Here is a 22,662-nt window from a genome sequence, read left to right on the forward strand (position 1 = left end):
GACGATCTCTTTTACATCCGAGAATCGCGAAGTCAAATCTTTAGAAATTTGAATAATATTTAGCGCCTTTACTTTACGCCTAATAAATACAATCCATGGTCCCGTTGACGACTCTGGGTAAATTTTAATTCTAGTCGGATTTACATTTTCAGCATAAGGCTTAGGGGGAGGGTCTGGTACTCGTTCTCCCATCTCTTCATCCATTTTACCTAGCAAGAAAAACTATCACAAAAAGGAATGAAAAATATACCTGTTATACCTGTAGAACACACCTCATGTGTTACGTTGTAAACTCGGTGCCCGTTGTTTGACAATGTGACACTTGCTGTCCTTCTTCGTCGCGTTGCTTCTTCAGTAGAGAAATAGTCCTACCTGCAACACTTCAAAACTCTCTCCGATTAAGCTGCTCGTCGGTATCACCACCACAAGCGCGCTCTCTCCGTTTCCACCACCTCGGTAGACAAATGTGGCTACCTGTGGCTTGCTGCGAAAATCCCACTGTCGATGCGGCACTTTTCGGTGCCACTTGTTTTCCTTATTCGTCGTACCACTTCTGCGGTAGACAAATAGAGCAAATGGGTCTACCTGTGACGCTTCCCTCTCGTCGATTAGAATTGCCCGACGACACCAATACACTATATTTTTTTCTGTGTGTACAGGCACGATCACTGTCGATTTCTGCCACCGCGGTAGGCAAATTCGTCTACCCGCGGTTTGCTGTCAAACACCACTTGTCGAGGATGCCGTTGACCACGCCTCCGACGTATCAACTGTCGACTCACACTTAACAAACTGGTCTCTCTCTCTCCCACAATAACGCATACAGCGTCTCGCACTCCGTCACTCTCTCGAGAACAAAACCTTCCACCTGGAGGCACAACCGTCTCGGTCGGTTGCAAAAACTGTTATGAAACAAATTCCAGTATTATTGATCTAATGTTGTGAATGCGATTGGTTAAGCAATATAATTTTGTTGAAACAACAACGAATATAGTAAATATTTACTCTTGATGTTTGATAATAAATAAAATATTTTTATTGGTTTACTTTTAACTTTGCTGTAAATTTGTAAATGTAGCAGAATCGTTTGCCAGCTATTTATTTCCAATATTTTAAGGTTGTTCTGAAAGTTCAAAGGTTATGTTACTTACAATGTTAATAATTATTTCAACATTGACGCTTACCACAGAGTTCAGCTTGCTGTGATTGGACAGCGAAATTTGTCGAAACCGGAATTCCAAATTATGCACACAATGCGGTTTTTTATTAATAAATGGTATTTTTATTAATAAATACAGTACATAGGAAACACGCACAAACATTTTCAATACACGCTGATTTACTACTATACAAAACCAAAATTAAATAAAATTTGGTTGGAATAAAAATAATATTGTTAGTTCAACAATAAAATATTGTATGTTTGGCAATCAAAGAGTTTCGAATCAAAAATAGGTCGTCGATTAAAATCAAAAATGAATTTGGTTGGTTTAATCATGTGAAATTTCGCTGCACGTAGGCAAATGAAACTTTGTTCCAGGCTACGCGCTGTAACTTGCCGTTTGCTGTAAAAATAGTGTGGGCAGATTTAAAACCAAAACCAATTATGCAATTGTTTCACTATCCATGTTTTCGAGTTCTGAAACAATGCTTATGTCTTGTCTCTGCGAAATTCATAACAATTGAACGTAATTAAAATATCATTGGACCATACCCTATTTTAAAAAATCATACGGTTGTTGTCGATTTGATGAAGATAGTGAAACATGAATGAAAACTACTCAGTGTACCGTATTCTATTGAAAGCGTGTACCCTTACACACACAATCACATTTCGATGATGAATGACGATGTCAATGATAGCTCAATGAGTTCGTTGCTCAGCTGACGGAGAAGTTTTTATTTGGTTGTATTAGTCCCCGCTGAAATATATGGAAAACTCCATTCATTGCATCACGAATGTACAGAGAAACGAGCGAGAGAGCAACAGCATTACCTCACATGACAACAAGAGCTCATTGAAGTTGTCTGGTTTGGGTTTGGTTTTGATTCAGCCGCAACTTTCCGTTCATTCGTGCTCGTTGTGCAATGCGACTCGGTCGTGGTTGTGTTGTGTGGGTTGATAATGTTCATTGAAAAAAGAGGTGTAAAATAAGTTCCATTCAAATCGTCAGCAGCAGTTTGCTGTTAGGCTAATCGATAAGCCTTCTCCACGGTTAGCATCAGGATTTGCAACGTTCCTGGTTAGGATGTCCAGTAATGGATCTGCAGAGCTAAGTATGGAAGCAATCGAAGGGCTGGAACCGTCTGAAATTTGCGAATAAAAGAAAAATCGTAATTGGATGTCATAAATCCTGTCTATTGATGGTGTTAGTGTGTATGTGTCTGTGTCGGGTACTGTTTATAGTACACACAACATTATTTGGCTTTGTGCACGATCAGTCGGTCGGCGGAACACAGTGGTTGAAGCTACGTCGAGTCCCTGTGCCGTTTGGAACGAGGTCGGAGGCGGCTCCGATGGGTACGTGATAAGACCAAACAACGACGGTCAGTCCAGTGTCCTCAAAGTGGAGGATAGAGTGCTGTGAGTTGAGTGTAATCGCATTAATAAAAAAAAACTGCGAATAAAGAGTGCCATTTGAATTGGATATCTTCTACCTAATGTAGCGAATGAGGTATATTTTGCATTCGCTGCGGGAAACCGCATTCCTATATAACTTGTGTCAATTAAAATTATGTACGAAAGCTGCTACGGGGTCGCATAGTGTACACATATTGGTAAGGATTTATGCTAAGTTCAATTAGCATTTGACAAGCGTGAGAGCTGTTTTTGGTGGCGCTACATTTAATCAAAACAACTGGGCAAGATGCATTTCTCAATTCCGGATACGCAGGAATTCGGATCGGATAATTCTGGTTCATCGTTTACGGTAAGACTTCTGAATTTTTAAATTAAAATCAGTTGATTCAAGCATCGCGTAGAAAACAGTAAATTGTGCATTCTTTTTTTTAGTATTCACTCTAGTACAGGGTAGAATCAGGCTCAAGGTAACTCACATATTCATTATACGATAATCGCCATTCATTCAGGATCATAATGAATGATCCCTGAGTTCCATTATTACTGAGATTGAATGTTAATTATGTGGTAATTGTTGTGTGTATCTGCGTTCGTATTGTCCGCATTTGACGTTTTAATTAAGACGATAATAAATAGTTCTGTAAATTGGGTGTCAACCAGAATATAATCTTTCTAGTTACTATTGAAGTTGGAGCACGAAAAACAGCAAAAAATCTGTAGGTGTAGAATAGTCGTGTTTTGCTGATATCTACTACCATATGGCCGTATTCTTCATAACTGGTTGATATTGGTATATAAAGTATTCAACGATGATTCCTTGCGTGCTACAGCTATTTTCACCAAACTGGCTAGTGAGACTGTACAACGCTTTTCTTTGGTGAGGTCATGCTTTTTATCATTATTTGCACCCAGTATATGTAGTGCAGTTTGATGATAAAATTTAACTAGGTACTAGGATTTTAGTTTGTATATGGTTCTATAACTGTGTAGTGTAAAAAGAGATAAATTTATTACACCCAAGTTTTAATGATTGTAGCACCGACTACAGCGGTGTAGCATAATGTCACAAATGACAATGCCATATGCAATAGATTTTTTGTTATTTTTGAAAAGAGCATCTCAACAATGACAGATGAATATTTGTAACAAAAAACCTCAAACTGCAAGTCCAAACAAAAAGGCATCTTCTTGCTAATTTTTTTTTTTTGATTATCTTTCCGTGCATTCGTGTGTCTTACCAACCAAATTCTATATTCGAGCGATTGCTTATCAGAAATGAATACATGGGCACTTGTAGAGATGGTGTATTCCATTTCCTCTTAATCGTTAAAGGCCATGAGGGTTTTACACCTATTGACGGCTGTGTCCAACAACCATTTCCCAGAAGAAAAACCTGTTTTAATCCACCTAACGGTGCAATTGTGCCTTTCTCATTTCTTCAAACTATGACCATGACCGATTATGTTCAATATAATTGTGGAAATGTCTATTACATTCTTAACCCTAGAACGTTGCACTTGCGTTTTCCACCCTAGAATGTTGCACTGGGTATAAATGAGCGACCGAAAATAAAAGTCGAAGGACAGAACATGCTTCATAAAACCCGTTTCAAATATATTAGAATATAAAAACCGGATATACACTTCAAGCATGAAAATCGGACTGGGACAATCCTTTGTAAGAGTCGGATAAAAAAACTTTCAGTAAAAAAACCGGAAAGAAATACATCCGATTCTTACAAAGTAGTTTTTGTTATCCGACTTTTAGTCTTGAACATCAAGATATACGGATGCTCATACGAGCGATTTATGTATTTATTTTTAAACGATTTTTACACTGGAGGTTCACCCTTGCCGAGTTTTACGGGTGAGAACTTTTTAAGTGATTCTTATGCTGAAGGATTTCTGTCCGATTTTTATGCTTGAAGTTTATTTCCGATTTTTATATTCTAATATATTTGAAACGGGTTTTGTGAAGCATGTTCTGTCCTTGCGACTTTTAATTTCGGTCGCTCAAATGTACCCCACGCGTTCGATCGCATTTTTCGCAGGTAAAATGCAAACAAAAGAACTGTATTCTTCGTTTTTAAATTTCGAAAACAGCTGTGTAAGTGAAAGTAAGGAATTTATTGAATCAATGATACATAAATTGGTTTGAACAAAATAAAAAGTGAAAAATTAAAGGGTAGTGTACAAGAGGCGACCGCAGTCACTTTGAACATGCAGCATTATTAATGAACACCTTGCACGAAATTATTTCATCGCATCAATACCACGCATGACGTTGTTGCATTTTTTGAAAACACACCGACGATAAATGTTTATATGCTTTATTACATTATTGGATAAACAGTATTTACATTCTTAAAAAAAAATCCCATGGGAATCGGAATATATTGGCTCGAATCGTTTTGTCGAGAGGGCCGGGGGAGTGGAAGGGTATGGGGGAGGTGATCAAGGGTAGGAGAAACATCCAACCCCATATTATATCTTGCATTTGTGACTAAGGTAGTGAAAATTGGTTCAGTCATCACCGAAGAACTGATTCTGGTATATACCCGGAACCGACGATAGTGGACAATATATTTACAAAATTCTTGATTAGCCGCCAGGGATCTAGGTGTGGTAATAATTTAGAGAGTTCCCCTGAGGCATTAAGAACCGTCATAGGTGGCCAATGTGGTCAAATCAACTTTGATTGGTCATAAGTGATCTAGACCTGCAAATCCAAACAATGTTGTACCCATTTTAATACTCTGGAGCTCTGGAACTGAAAGTCGGATGAACTAAAAATTCAATAGCAGCTTATGGGAGCGCTATACCTTTCATTTCAAACTAAGTGTGTAAATTGGTTCAGCCATTTCTGAGAAAATTGTGTAAGTTTAAATGACACACATACACTTCCGGTATCAATGAAGAGAATGCGAGTGTGAGGGTGGTCCGAGGGGGGTGATGAAGGGGTGAGGTGCAATTGTAAGGGGGAGAGGGGCGAACGATGCAACACCCAGCTGCATACTATACCATCCATTTGAGACATAGTTTGAGAAAATCGGTTCAGTCATCACCTAAGAATAGATGTGACTTAAATTGTGAAATGCGCCCGGATACCGGGATTTCCGGAATTGTCGATAGTGGACAATATATTCAAAAAATGTTTGATTTCCATTCAGTGATCTAGACCTGCGAATGGATGTAATTTGGTGACGATTTCAATAGTTTTTGGCATCTGAGGTATTACGATTGTAACGGTTTATATAGGAAATTCCAGTGTAACCTTACCAACCAACCTGAAACTTCGGAACCAAAAGTCAGAGCCGAATGAAATTTATTAGCAGTTCCCATTACTGTATTTTAAATTTTAAATCAAGTTAGTAAAAATCGATCAAGAATTCGCTGGGAAATAGGTGTGATACTAGTTTAGGAACTTGGCGAGTTCCCCGGGGGCCTCAAGATCCGTCATAGGTGGCCAATGTGGTCGAAGCTGCTTTGAATGATCATTAGTGATCTAGACCAACAAATTCAAGTAATGTTGGACCCATTTTAATACGTATTACACCATTTGTACATCAAAGTGATACCAGTTTATATGGGAATTTGCTGTATGACCGCACTCCTCAATCCGTAACTCAACTAAAAATTCAATAGCAGTTTATCGGAGCGTTATACTGCCGCTAGAAGCATAACTGTCCCATGTGCTATGGGAATCGCTATACACATGGGACAGTTATGCTTCTAGCGGCAGTAAACCTTTCATTTGAAATTAAGTTTGTGAAAATCGGTTCGGCCATCTCTGAGAAAATTGTGTGAGTTTAAATGACACACACACATACACATACACACACAGACATTTGACGATCTCGACGAACTGAATCGAATGGTATATGACACTCGGCCCTCCGGGCCTCGGTTAAAAAGTCGATTTTTACAGTGATTGCATAGCCTTTCTTTATATGAGAAAGGCAAAAATGCCGAAGTTTTTTCGCCAGAAATGCATATTCCAGAAATCACTAATCCCCAGAAAACTGATTCCCAGAAAGTACCAAAGCCCAGAAAACTTTCGCCCAGTAAGAACCAGAATTCAGAAAACTATTCCGCTGAAAGTACCAAAACCCAGAATTTTTTTTTCTTCTATTTTCTCAATAAACAATTCTTACATTTAGATCATGTGCACTCAAATACTTGTTATAAGTTCACACGTTATTCACATTTTATTTTTAATTATTTACGCATTATGCTTGAATTTAAACGCATTAAAAATTTTTGCGTTTGGATTTTGCGAAATGAAGCACTTGCTAATGAAAATGCGCTGTAAAAGTGCGATAAAAATATAAAATTCTACGTATGTCGCTGCAGATAGCAATTCTGCAATTCTATTGGTCCGATTTCAATATTTTTGTAGTTGTTCAGAAGCCATAGGGGAACATGGGGAGACTTGACCAAGTTTTCAGTTAAACCTACGTAAATGTCTAAAAATGTTTTCAATCCTTCAAAACTCAATTAAACATAATGCGCACAGGATTGTGCATATTCATGATTTTTTGCAGAATTTTTGGTTTACTTTTTCCAAAGTTATAAAAGTTTTTCAGAGACAAGTTTTTTTGGTCAAGTCTCCCCACCGTGGGGAGACTTGACCAAGGCCTGGGGAAACTTGACCAGAAGTTTGGAAAATCAAAACAATAAATTAAAACATAAAACATGCTGTCTTCATACTTTTACATGTTGTCGAGATTCTTAAGTACCAGTAAAAGTATAAAAGGATTGCATTTCAAGAATTTCGATTTTTTTATGCATTTCCTTTTAAGGATTAGCTGTCCTGCTTACATTGCATGTTTACACGTCACGAAATCAGCCATATTACTACTAACTTTGTTTACTAGTACTAAAAGATATAGACTGATGTTTGAGGTGGGATTTGTTTGTGACGTGTTTAACACTAATTGTAAGTACCACAGCACAGTAAATATCAGAAATTTAGAGTCTTTCTTCAGCTTATTTCCACTTGGTCAAGTCTCCCCATAAAATCTTGGTCAAGTCTCCCCAACATTAGTTATTGCGTAAAATGACGTGCAAATGTTAGTTATAACTATTCCAATGTTCCGATTTATGCAAAACCATTTCACCACTTCATAAGGAATAAGGTGATATATGAATACTTAAAATGTAATTATTAGTCGAGTAGATATGTCCATACAAAGTTTGATAAAAAATTACATCATTTAACACAAATTTATTAATTACGGAATATTTTCTTTAAGGAAAGTATTTTTCATTCCAAACTTTTAAAATTACTTTAAGGGGTCGAAATAAGTATAAAAATATTTTTGAAAAATTTTTAAGAGCCTAATAGAACACGTCATAGCAAATAATAGAATTTTGCCCTTGGTCAAGTCTCCCTATGTTCCCCTACCGCTATGCAGCGCCGGGCACGATTTGCAAAATTTTATTCAAAAAATAACGCAATTTCGCAATATCAACTTTTTGGTTACAGCTTACCCAATTAACCGAAACTTTACTCAAGCGGGACCCATGTAATTTAAACACCAATATCACCAATGACGTTTCAAGGTCGTAGAAATTTTTACTTTCGTCGTTAAAAGTTAAATTGAAAAGCCAAAACATGACCTTCAAAATAAACCCAGATCCATTCAGTAGATCTTTCGCAATTCGTTCCCAAAAACACCTCAATTTAAGGCCTCGAGAGTAGAGGACCCCCTTGAAATTTCGTTGGTACACGATTCAACAAACATTGAAGAATTTTATAAAAAATCTTTAATGATACAGTTCGAATATTTTTTCCCTATTTTAGCCAACATTTTGCTTCAACTACTCCATAGTGTGCTGGAAAGAAGGAATCAACCCCTATGTTTGAGTAAACCGGTCAGATGAGTGAATAGCAAGTTTCATTCCGACGGCTATTTGGCATACATATTCAAAGAGCTGCTCATGTTTAAAAGAAGGAGTCAAATGTTCGAATAAACCGGGCATACGAGTTCACAGGTCATGCCCTTATTGATTCGTCTGCCATCATAAATTGCCATCCACGGGTCAATCGGAACATTGAGCATTGAATGAATGTTCATGCCCTTAGTACACATGCTCTTTCCAGATAAATCAGAATCCACCTACAAAAAAAGCTCTAAAACTGACGAAAACCATAGCAGCTGACAACAATATTATAATTAATCCGTCGATTGTATTACTAGACCGCTGAGATAAACGCTATAGCAAGAATTTTTCCCGATTCTGTGCTTTTGTTGCTTTTTCCACATAACGAAAAATTGTTGGAAACGGATCCAAAAATAGGGATTATCTGGAATTTATTTGAAAAGCGTGCAAATGCAGATGTCTTTCAGACAAACCCAGGCCTTGGACTTTTTGAAGCCTCAAGATGTGCCTGAAGGCTTGGATATTGCTCGTGCTTCAGCTCCGGAACAAATAGCCCCGTACTTCGGTTACATCGAAAAAAATTACCTTTTTGGGGAAGCGAAGGGTTAGAAAACACTGCGCACAGGCACAGTCCAAATTTTCCCCAGAATTATAGACCATGCGATACAACACCCTCAATGACATACCCAGAACCTCAAACACAATAGAAGGGTATCACAACAAATTAAATGCACTCTTGAAAGGTACCAGTGACCTTGAATTTTATGCGGTTGTGAAAGCATTCAAAGAGGAAGAGCAATCCACGTCGGCGGAATATATGCGATATCTGCAAGGAGATATGATGAGCCGGCGTCGCTGTAAAAAACATGCAGGAAAGACAAAAAATTAAAAGAAGTTTTAATTGCCGACGAGGAAGATGGTACAACATTAAAATATATCATTTTATCAATAACTCTTATGTTACAAAACCAAACCTTAATATTGATACTAATAAATAAGTCATCTTCAGTTAAAATATCTCAATTTCTGGGAAATGGTTTTTTCTGAGGTATGAACTTCTGGGTATTTATTCATTCTGGGTAACGGTTTTCTGGGAAAAGGTTTTCTGGTAAGTGGGACTTTCGACGGAATGGTATTCTGGAGAATGGTTCTTTCTGGGGAAAAAACTTCGGTGTTTTAGTTTCGGGGGAAAGTCGTATAACCAGCCAAAGTATTGGGATTATTCCAATTCAAACCAAAATCTAAAGTAAACATCAATCAATTGCACAATGCATTAAATTTAAAATTTAAGTGAGCTTTCCAAAGTATTGGGACTGATACTGTAACATTTCACCGAAAACCATTCCCATGAAAATAAAACGCCGAAGCTTTTTCCACAGAAACATATTTTCCAGAATGTATCAAATCCCTGAAAACTATTTTCCAGGATGTACCAAATCCCAGAAAAAGGATTCGAGAAGGAACCATAACCCAGAAAATTTTTATCAGATAGTTCCAAAAGTCAGAAAATTATTTGACCGAAAATTCAGTTTTTTTAACCAAGTTCGTAAGAATCATTTTATTTAGATTATATGAATATAAATGCGGGGGCATAGCGTAGTTGGTAAATTTTTCTAACCCGAAAAAAGACGCGAATGACCGTAATGTTAAAACCTTAAAATTCTAAATAAAAAAATGCTTGCTATGATCACAATACATATGGGGAAGCTCCCTTTTGTGATCTTTGAATATAGAGCATCAATAGATAAATAATGGATTTATTATCATTCTTTCGATTGAGTTATTTCATACTATACTAATATTACTGCATTGTAGTGCGTATAATATAAATTCGGATTTGGTTTTCGCTAGTACTCCAAGAGAGTTTGTCTATGATTGAGTAGTTCTTCGGTTTTAAGCGTTATTTTGAGTGATGAAACGTGTGCAGTAATGGAATGAAATAGAAAACGTTTGAAACATTTACATGAAGTATTTGCGTACCATAATGAGGGCTTCGATCAAAATTCGGTCGCATAAATCTTGTTGCTTATCTTTCAAAAGTGGATTAAAACAAAGGTTTCCAAAAATGAACCTCAAAAGAAGAACTCATGTTTAAAAGAAGGGTAACTCTTTTATAAAATGTATCCATATGAAAAATAATCAGTACTAACAGTGCAATACAACAATATAAAATTGTCTCAATTTTTTAACAAGGCATAAGGCATTATATGCTATTTGGCCATTTGGCGTAATAAGCCTGTGGTATAAATACCATTTAGCGTAAGTTATGAAAATACTTTCGAAAGTATTTAGTGCCTCATGTTTGAGTAAACCGAGCAATCGGGCGGGTCGTACGTTTGCGTACGAAACATTTCCAATACAAAAAAGAATATATGCTCGCCTTTCTGTCAATTTATGCATGTATTTCGATTTTAATACAGATTCAAAGAAAGCTCGAAAGAGGGCATCAATCCCTATGTTTAAGTAAACCGGACAGACGAAAAGATCACAAGTTTGCATGTAAGAGTTATTTGGCATACAGATTCAAAGAACTGCTCATGTTCGAAAGAAGGAATCAAACCCCATGTTAAAGTAAATCGCGTATTCGAGAGGATAACAGGTTTGCTTGCGAGGGACCGCCGCTTCCGACGGCCTATCCTCAGCAGTTTTACACTACATCAGTTCCTTGATTTAGGTAATGCACATATTTTAAAACCCACCAACTAGCGCAACGCATGGCACTATTTTATTCTTTTGGATACTAGAAGGGGGTCATCGCTTCCGATGATTGTTGCCAAATGGCTCACAAAAAATAGCTAAATTCTAAGATTTGTCCTACAGGTATGTTTACATTACTAAAAGAAATTTAAAAAGACTGCTATTGTATAATGCTGTTAGCAGTGTACTCTTCGAGGGGAGCAAAATGGACAATATTCCGAATAAGATGTTTGATTTTCATCAATATTTTTCCCAAATTCAAAGCAATATGGGTGCTTTCTTCATCTTACCAAAAATTCTGGGAAATTGTTATATCTGGGGAATGAACTTCTGGGCATATGTTCATTCTGGGTAATGCTTTTCTGGGAAAGGGTGCATTCTGGAATATTATTTTCTAGGAACTGGTGCTTTCGAGGAAATCGCTTTTTCTGGAGAACAGCTTTTCGGTGTTTTAGTTTCTGGGGAATGGTTTTCGGGAGAATGTCGTAATTCAAATGTTCAAAATCTGACTAGTAATTTAGAAGAACTATCATCCACGCGAACCAACCCACAGTGATTCCACTCCATACAGAAGTAGGCAATAACCCAAAAGGTGTACAAAAACATTTATTTGACAACTTTTTTCCATGATTTCAGGTCTCTGAATCGATTTCCAACATAATCTTATTCGAGAAATGTATGATTTTAATCATGCTGAATGAGCAAACAATTAAACGCATGCTCTCTTTATGAAAATGGATGTTGCATTTTCGATGCAATAATCGCTATCTGTGTCAATCAGAAATTTTAATTCCGGTAGTCGATAACGATACGAAACTCACCAAAACAAATAGCTGTGGAATTTTTTTGAATAATTAGGAATCAATCTTTCATAAATATTAATGCAGTACAGTAATAACCCGATATTATTAACTAACCGTAACTTCTTTGTTAATCGAATGGAAAAATTAATAAAATCGAAATATATATGATTTGTTTTTCAAACAATCAGTAAATAATTTCAAACTGGTTGGTTGCAGAAAATAGGAACCCCAATTTTCAATAAATACAGATATTTTAATTTTGCAGAACCCTGCGATAACTTGTTGTCGAACTTTAAATCTTTGGATCGCTCTGAAAGAGTTCAAGTTCCTTGTAGAGAGAACGAATTCTATAAGTGAGTGGCGAATCTGCCTGAAAGTGAGATTAGCAATTATTCGATTTAATATAGACAGGAAATTGTAACTTCCCACAAAAAATATTTTTTCATGAGAAACTTTTTTGAAGGTACTTTACCTCGTACAGACTTCAAAGCAATTAAACTATTAATATATTTTGACGAAAAGATATTACAGGGTATAAATCAAGATATTCAAGAAATTCATTATATATTGAACATTATTGTCACAAAAATTAGTTTTATTTGGCTATTTGGCCTAGTTAAAACGCGAAATAAGAATAATTGTGTACCATATTCAAAATTATCGAAACCATCACTTTTAACATTTGCCATATTTCAAAACTGTTCCAAGCAATAAAAAAACTATTGAAATTCGAGATCAGCTTAGGCTAAGCTTTAAAAATTAATAAAAGATTATAGTAATATTCTTGATACCTACACCTTATCACACAGTTACCAACCATAAAAAATGGGGATTTGGCGAAAAACGGATTTGGTGAAGATATTTTTTTTTCGAGAATGATGACTTTTCTTAAAAAACGGTTTTTGGAAGCTTTCATATTTGGACAAGTGTAAATGGTTAAAATTGAAATTGTGTAATTATAAACAGTCTCTTAAAATTTCAGATCGATTGGTTCAGCGGTATTTAGAATATTTTAGTCATCACGCGGTCACTTTTCGAAAAGTCGCCTCGAGATAATCACGTTGTGTAATTTATTCACATTTCAATGAAAACGTACCCGAACGTAGAGCACAGAAGACTATTATTTGTTTGATCCCGTTGATTTGAAACACGGCACAATAATACTTAAAGTTTGAAACAGGTCTCCGGAAATACACTGTGATATAGCTTGCACCCATGTATACCCCATGAATTTCAGAGTGCTCAGTTCGCCATGAAAAGTTCACCAAACGCTATTGAGGATATGATACATACTCACAAATATATGAAATTTATTTTCGGTTTTTGGCCAAGCACAACATATATAAATCCTTAAGGTAAAATAGTAAAAGTAAGTATTTATCGAGCAATTTTTGATGAAATGATCATCTGACTGTAATGCAACAGTCTTCGTTTTGGCTCATATAAATGTCGAATTTTGATTGCATTAATCATAATTCTCAGCGGTCAGTAATCATAAAAAAACTCAACAAAACTACCGACTGTAAAACTGTTATTAGAAAATTTTCATTCTCAGCAAAGTTACAATCTAAACAATCTTTTTTGAAGACATTAATTCTCTACCTTGAATAGACTTCCAAATTTATCGCAATATTTATTAAAGTCTCAAAAAATAAGTTTTCACAATATTTTAATACAACATAATGTTTCTGAATAAAGTATCCCTATATCACTAACCGTTTTCTTTGTGATAAATTCGTGTACAAACAAGCATTTTAAGCACTTTTGAATAATAGAAAAATAATGAATTTGATAAATTATTTCGTATTAATCCCATTTCTGTACAGACTCCTAATAGTGTTACCCAAAAAGTGCCGAAATGTACTTAATGAAAAGACAATGTATCTCTGCCATTCATGCGATTGATATTTCCCTCTGGATTCAAGTATTGTATAGGAATAACAAATAGAAATATGCTAGTTTAGGATTAAACACATAATTGAGATATTTTTGTAAATGACAAGTTTAAATAATTAAATTATAAAAAAAACTATGAAATTATTGTGTTCAGAGTTGGCAGCACCCTCTCAGATTTTAATGAAATTTTCTGTACATAAAGACTTTGTCACAAAAAGCCACTTTACATACTTTGTTTTTCCAAAAATGATCTAGACTGTATTTTGAAAACACTTTTTTTTACCAATTTTTTTCAAAAGGCTATAGTCTAAAAATAACAAGTCCTATAAAAAAATGTTAAACAAGTGATTTTCACAAAATTAGTCAAATAAGAAATAAAAAGATTGAAAACATTCTTCATTGGCTCCTACACTGAAAAAAATCGATTTTAAAAATTTAAAGTCGGTTTGCAAATAAAAACCCATTTTTGATTTGGATGAAATTTTGTTCCAAGATAGGTAATTATGTTCCCTACTTACCGTCAAAACTTCAAGTTTGTCACTTTTAAGGAAAAAAGTTAATAACAAAAACTTTTCCTTGACCAAACTGATTTTTTTCTTCAGTATATTTTTATCTAAAACTAAATCAATGAAAGCCATAATCATCTCAGACTCCAATAAAACTTGGTTTGTGAGAAGATGTTGTCTAATTTAGCAACAAAGCATATTTTTATTTGGGGGTTAAGTACTTTTTCATTTTTCATAAGATCGAATTTTTTTTATTATTTTATCTGAAAGTAAAACTCCTTGAGAATGTTTTCCCATATTTTTATAGAGATCCGAGAAATAGATCGAAAGTTACAGTGCTTCCAAGCGCGCTTCGTCTACCAAGAGCAGTGGTAATTTGAAATTTTAAACTCGATTATCTCGAAATGTAGTTTTACTAAAAATGGTTTTTTCGCGATCACGATTGTCGAAAAACTACTGAATCAATTTTCTTATTTTTTCAATTGATCGTAATAAATTTTTCGCGTACCTTAACGATTCTTTTTTCATTCATAAATTTTTGTTTCACGGATAAGAATTTTTTAATACAATTTTTAGAGCTTAAAACAGCGTTTTTTACTAAAAACGTTCTCGAATGCAGGAAAAAGTTATTTTTTATTCAACTAATCGTAAAGGTACGGGGAATACTCATATACTAATGGAATTTTTTGAGTTTTGGGATTTTAGATGATCTATTGGTCTTCAATCGTGATCACCGCAAACCTCTTAAATAAAAACGGTTTTCGGGAAAAGCCATAACTCCACCAATCATCAAAATATTTTTATAAACGTAAGCTTGTTTATTTCGCTGAAAAGTGTACTACCAAAATATTATAAGTTTGATGTAATGAAATAATTGCTTTATTCATTTACATAAATTCAAATTTTCTTGACATTTTTATCATTAAAAGGTATGTAACTCCTTAATCAAGAATCCCATTAAAAAGAGTTTACGTCATTAAACGAATATTTCATTATTACTTCTTTATTTTCTTGTTTAGTGCTGAGGAAGAATCAGAGAAAGAGAAAAACCACCACAACATTATGTATTGAATTTATTTTTTGGTTCATCTTTTGAATTAGAAAACCTTTTCTACTTCGCCACTAGGAATAGGCACAAAACTGTGGAATTTTTTAGTACCAGATATTGTTTTGGAATTATTATACAGCTCTTCGAATTCTTTTGACATTTTGTTGTGAATATGTAGCAGAACATTAATTTTGTGATATTTTTATCAGTTTGTTCAACTGCTCAGTTATATAACTCTCGGGGAGTTGTTATGGTATTTCCATAGTCGCGAGCAAGACTGGATGTTTTTGCCATTCGCTTGAGAGTACCACCAATAGCATCACAGGGTCCTTTTCCATGGGATGCTGCAACAAAATGCCATTCTGCGCTTAACTCATACTTTGATTGGAATCTACACAAGCTTGCGAAGTTTTTCTTATTTTTGTATTGTGCTACTGCTCCATCAGACATAAAATAAATTTTAGAAATTTATTAGTTTTGAGAGGAACAAATGTCAAACAGTCTTCTAGTCTTCTAGTCTTCCAGTCTTCCAATCTTCCAGTCTTCCAATCTTCCAGTCTTCTGATCTTCCAATCTTCCAGCCTTCCAGTTTTTATTCAAGTTTGTTATGAATATATACCAAGTTCGTTACTGATACTTTTTGCATGTATCAGGCAACTAGCAGCTGGGAAAATGGAATCTGAGATGATTATGACTTTCATTGGTTTAATTTTCGATAAAAATGCACTGAAAAAAGTCAGTTTAGTTTGGACAAGGAAAATTTTTATTCAAATAACTTTTCAAATAAATTTCATCCAAATCAAAAATGGGTATTTTTGTAAATCGACTTTAAATTTTTAAAATCGATTTTTTTCAGTGTAGGAGTCAACGAAGAATTTTTTCAATATTTTTATTCAAAAATTTGACTAATTTTATGAAAATCACTCCTACAACATTTTTTTAGGACTTGTCATTTTTAGACTATAGACATTTGAAAAAAAGTTGGTAAAGAAAGTTTGGCCCTTTTCAAAAGACAGTCTAGATCATTTTTGGAAAAACAAAGTATGCAAAGTGGCTTTTTGTGACAAAGTTTTCATGTACAGTAAGTTTCATTAAAATCTGAGAGGGTGCTGCCAACATTTGTTCGAGTTGGCGCGAAATTCGTCAAAAGTAGCCCTATTGCTCATATTTAGAGATTGTTGAAACTATGACAAAAAAATTTATCTTTAATTTTTCATTTTTTATTAATTATACATATAATATAGGCATTTATTTTTTACTTTATTCTTTACTATATTTTATTCTATGTACTTTGATGATTTGCTAATTTTATTTGTTATTTTTGCTCATTTTGTTTATTAGATTCATTTTAATAAAATATTAATTTGAATCACTTGATCAAGAACAGAAATTTTATATGATGTTTAAATTTATTGGTTTTTATGAAATTTATTCATGTAATCATTTTTATTCCTATCACTTATGAATTCATTTTAATCATTTTGTTTATTTTTTCATTGTTTATTTAAATTGTTCTTTAATTTTTTCCATCATTTTATTTATTTGTGTTATTCTTTTTAATTTATTTTGATGTAATTTCCTTGTTTTATTTAATTAATTTTATTAAATTTCCTCATATTATTCATTTTGTTCATATTGCTATGTAATTTTATTTGCTTAATTCATTTCATTAGTTCTTTTTACTTTAATTATTTTATTCGATTAATTTATTTTATTTGTTATATAAATTTTATTCATAAATTCATTTGGTTGGTTCTACTCCTTATATTTATATGCTATTCATTTCCCTGTCTTCTAGCCGTGAGGTCGAATTTCGAGCATCGTTTTCCAGGATGTATTTATTGCGGTTTTTTTATTTCGCTGATCAAAAAAATTAACTGTTTCTTTTACCTAGATAGCTCGTGTCTGGCCATAGTAACACTTTTTAAATCAAAACTCGTAAACACACGATATACTAAAAATTTTAGAACGGAACATGCCTACACAAACGAAAACACGACTTTATAGAAAACACATAATAAAATAAAAGTTTTAATGGAATATTGTTATTAAAACTTACGATTTAATCGGTTTTGCCAGGGTGATAGATATTCCATACATTTATAGATATTATATAGGTATAGATTACAAATATGTAAAACAAAAAAAAATTTTTTTGAAATCGCCCAACCAGAATTTGGTCATTTTATTCATTTAATACAATTTATTTATTTTATTCTATTCTTTTATTTCGTTCATTATATTCATGTAATTCATTAATTTTATTGTTCATTTTATTCACTTCATTCATTCTCACTGCTAGGTGCAATAAATGGTGTTTTTTCGGTGTATTTTGTCAATAATTACCACTTACTATGCAATGATATTTACTCATTCGTCATTTCGATTAAACTTTCTTTTATAATTCACAATGTTCTTAAATTGTTTTGATACGCCATTTTAAAAACTATGTCTTGAAAAAAAGAACATTTGAACCAAAAAAATAAAGATTCTAGGGTGGAATCCAACATATTAATAAGGTTAAATATAAATTGAACATTGTCGATACAAAAAACCCATTTTATTCGTTAGTTGGCCTGGTTAATGTGAGAAGTACTGTTATGGACCAAGTGCAAAATGATCAAAGTATCACTTTTAACATTGGACGGTTTATTTCACAATAGTTCTTAATAATCAAAATAAGACATCAAAATTTGAGATCAGCTTAGATTATTTTCTGGAAATCAAAAAAAAAAAAATTTGCGATTATCAACTTCATACCACTTGATACCTAGCCCTTGCGTACTTTCTACAGTCAACGGTGAAAAGAATTAATCATAACTCTTTTGTCGCAGATTTGCGCAAGATCGCACTAAGATTTCCTTAAAGTACACAAAAATTGCCACAAATTAAAGTTGGAGTGATCCGTTTCTGCCTTTTCCTTCCTATTTAAAAACCTAGTTGTATTATTGCATTATAGCGCCATATGTTTTCCATGAAAGGAATGAAAAACATCTTTCAACACCCCTAGTTCAAAATGCTCTGGAGAGCTTATTTATCATACGATAATCAAAAAAATTGGAAGTATGATGTCTGAAGTGCCGTAGAATAGGGAAAAAATAATATGGCATATGAATTAAAAACTTTTTGGGGGTTTTTGCCATCGCGGCATCACTGTGCAACCCGTCAAATAAAGTGACTATGTTCCCAAATATACCAAGTTTTGGATCCATCAATAATCTTTAGTGCTCGTTTTACTGACACTGCGAAAAACCGTTTGGCACGATTTTTAAACTAATATAGCAGATATACTAGCATAAAAAAATCAATTAAATAATTGTGTGCACATGTTTCTGAGGTACAAAGAGGTTACGGGCGGTTTGCAGTACCGAAGGCATTGTCTATCATCCCACAAATGAACCGCCTGCCACATACTATCGCTGAAAGACCTTTGCCAATTTGTTAGTCACTTTGTAGATGGGTGCCTGTACCCACTTTAGTATGCAATTATTTATCATGTTATTCCTTTCCAGCAAGTAATTAATGCCTCAACAAAACACGCATCTTTAGCGTGCTAAGCATATTTCCACTACATATTTTGAAGAAGCGAATTCGCCATCTCGCTGGTGAACTTTGCAAGTTGAATTTCTTCGAACACGAGTAGCCAATTAATTTCGTTTTTATTGTTACCATGAATATTTGATTACGTCAGTATACGCTCATCACCCTACAATGGTTTTAAAGTGCATTGTTTTTTTGCTTTCCATTTTTTGTAGGGCTTCAACATACACATCAATGGTAGCTTCCACTGCTGTCTACGGTACAAGCAACTGCACAGCCTGCACGAGCAACTGAAACGGTCACTGCCCACGCTGGTATTGCCGAGTTTTCCGCCCAAGAAGTTGCTGCCGTTGACACCGAGTCAGATCGAACAGCGGAGGATTAGCCTCGAGCGGTACATTCAACTAGGTGAGTGTCGCGAGTGAATTTTGCCCATTTGGTACAAAACAAGTTTACCTCGATGTGTTCGATATTCGGTACATTTGTGGTCAATAAAGATGAGTCATATAATTTAATGAAAAAATTCGAGGATATTTTCGTAGTTGGGCTGACATCAAACTGAAAATCCAAACACTAAGGTATTGCGGGCCGTTGACGGGCGCTCTCTCGATATTCGTATGACAGCTATGGACAAATACTTAGTGCGGGATGCCCATATTTTCTAATAATTAGTGCGCAGGATTTGACAACTAACGATTTATATTTGACTAACATGCAGGACTAAACGTTCGTTGCATGGCACGTTTTGCTAGAATATCATGAATTTTATATATTCGTAGGTTGTTCCAGTACTATGGAAGTAGTCCGATGCAAACAGGACGAAAATTGTGCCTTTCAACTGTACTTTTTCTTTTTCTTCTTTTGGTAGGAAGTCCAATGCTTGATATTTTATGGTTGCCTTTCTCATACGCGGAGTGATCCCGAATAGAAAAGTACAGTAACAAAACAATAAATCCCTCTATAACAGTCAGTTATTTTACAACAATAATTTAGAAAAGGCTTATATTATACTACCCATGACCGCAAATCAGTCCCATAAGGATAGGAAATCCCATAGAAAATAGGATAATTATGGGCAGTATACTGCCGTTCTACGCATAATTGTCCCATGTTACTTTTTCATCATTTTCACTTTTTTTCATCAAACAGTCCTTTTGGAAATTTGTTCGAAGACTCCGTAAAAATATCAAGTCTGTTTGTCTCATTGTTGGAATTCTACGAAAACAAAAGGTCTAAAAAAGTGCACAATAAAAAAATAATTACGTATAATTAAGAAGTATATTACTTTTTATGTTTTTAACGACATTCAATTAGCAAGGGACTGGAAAATGAAGTATATTTTTCAATATTAAGAGCCATTGAACTCAAGGGAGAGCAAGGGGTTGAAGGAAGAAAGTTCGGTTCTGACAGCATGAAGTAACAAGTTACTTTACGCTCGTTCGGACATGGCGTAGACTCAGATGATTCGCATTTCTAATGCCAAAAGATCCTGACTACTGCGGTAGCAGACAAAGAGTTAAGTCGCCGGTAAACTCTAAGCATGCTCATATGACCCTTTCCCCGCTTTTTTAAAATTATGGCTCCTAATATTGAAAAATATGCTTCATTTTTCAGTTCCTTTGCTAATTGAATGTCGTTAAAAACATAAAAAAAAGGAAAATTGAGTCACTCTTAGTGGTTAACAAAAAAGGAAGCACAGTAAGATTCCGTTTTTGGCATGCTCCATTTTTGGCAACTTAAAAGTTCCGTTTTTGGCAACATAATAATCTTTTGAATCTTTTGAAAAATGCTCAATAATCATGCTGTTCATAGTAAATTTTTTGACTGAGTAAATCTTTTGGCTTTTGACTTTATTTCCAAACATAGGAGTCATATTTACTATTTTTTATGGGGGCGGGCATAGTGAATAAAGTTAAATTTGTTGATTTTTTCCATTATTTCATTCCATTTCTCATATTCTTATATAATTAATGTTCTTGTAACATTTATGATGTCACAAATTGAAAATAAAAGCTTTTAAAGTAAGGTTCCAATTTTGGTACGGTTCCAGTTTTGGCAACTGAAAAAAAAACTATTGTTGTCAAAAACGGAATCCTACTGTACATTACGCAAGATGTCGGACACTGAAAAAATTGATGGAAAAATAACTGTTTTCATGTATAACTGTATCAGTTTGAACAAACTTAATACATCAATTATCAATAATTAATACTAGTTTATTCGTAAATTCTCATTTAAAGTTTAATATTCTATTGAACATAATTGTAGTTTCTCATATTAACCTATAACACATAGTTGCAATAATATGTAGGTTGCAATACGCCTCGATAGTGGTACATTGAGGAGGCCGAAAGGGCTTTCATGTCTTTTTTATGTTGGATACTTTTACTTAGTCTCACCTAACCAAACCAAAGTTCAGCAATTCGAATATTTATATTGTGTTCGGAATATTAATGTCCTTTTTGTCCATGTGCTATTTGTATTGGCCTTTCTCACCTCTTACTTCTTTTTCCCGTTCTGCGTATGACATCCACAATATCTAATGTATTTCTCTAATATGTTGTAGCATACAAGTCGTAAGTCCATCGAACATTTACTGAATTAACCCTCTGTTGCCCAACCCCGTCTTTTGCCGGGGCTCAGTAGAATCGCTGTAAAATCTACAATACACGATTTTGTGTTGTCAACTCAACTAAAACCTCTTCAAAACATTCCCACCTATCATACAAATACGTTATCTGCTTGTTGAAATCATGATATAAAATATTTGAGTTGAAAGTTGGAAATTTGAGGGAAACGAGAAAAAAATTTTTTTGATTGTGGTAATACAATTCAATTGGAAAATTATCTCACAATTTGGAGTTTTTTAAAAAAATAAAAATTATTGGTTAGTTTACAATAGTACTTTGCCATAGAATTGAAATTTCTCAATTTTCGACCGATTTCAACTAAACCACTTGCAAATGATCGAGAAATTATTCAAGATTGTTTAAAGTATAGACTTTTAGGTCAGGTTAAAGAACCGGTTCTGGTTTTGCATAAAATCCCGACGGCCACGTGAGCTATATTCGTTAGTCATATAACTTCTAGCTCGAAGTGTGTCTTACATAATCTGAGTCTTTTAAATGAAATTGGAGACATATTATCTTGTTTTGGGAAAACTAGAAATGATCCCTTTGGCGGTTCAGAGGTTGAGGTGCTCGTATCATAAACCATTCGTCGTATTTGCAGAACTCATCCAGCAAAGTAGTGATCAGTAGGATCGCCGCACTAGCCCCGTTATTGTCCTGTACATTAAGAATCGGCTGCAAATTTAAGTCAAGTTCCAAAACGGAATGATAGCATCAAAACTTTGTTTTACTTTTAGATGCGGTTCCAGGAGGCATTGTAAAGGACATCCACACAATTCCGAACGCCATATCAAACTTCACAATTATTCGTATAGAATGCATGAGTGTACTGTAGGATTCCTAGTTGCATTCGTGAATATTTGGGACATCCTGAGACCGATTTCATAGAACATTGTAGAGGAAACATATTCGAAAAGCGCAACTCATATCAAATATTTGCTCCCAAATATAACTGTAATGTCATTTCAAATTACACCAAATCGATGATCAATGAATAACACTAGTTTACAAATTTTGGGTTAATTGCATGAAGTTAAGAAAAAGGTGTTTTCTACGTCAATTTTGGTCGCTGAGCA

The 22,662-nt window shown here is 34.3% G+C and overlaps 1 protein-coding gene across 1 annotated transcript in view; it reads left to right on the forward strand.

Moving 5' to 3' along the window:
• The first annotated feature begins 2,065 nt into the window (after positions 1–2,065).
• LOC131687227 (sorting nexin-17) overlaps positions 2,066–22,662 on the forward strand; it is a 30,853-nt gene continuing 10,256 nt past the window's right edge. The window contains exons 1-2 of the mRNA XM_058971296.1: positions 2,066–2,930; positions 19,172–19,364. Of these exons, the coding sequence (XP_058827279.1) occupies positions 2,868–2,930; positions 19,172–19,364 (256 nt within the window). The 5' untranslated portion in view covers positions 2,066–2,867. The remainder of the gene's footprint in view (positions 2,931–19,171; positions 19,365–22,662) is intronic.

The sequence above is a fragment of the Topomyia yanbarensis genome, chromosome 3 (genome assembly GCF_030247195.1).
Source record: "Topomyia yanbarensis strain Yona2022 chromosome 3, ASM3024719v1, whole genome shotgun sequence".
Taxonomy (NCBI): Eukaryota; Metazoa; Arthropoda; class Insecta; order Diptera; family Culicidae; genus Topomyia; species Topomyia yanbarensis.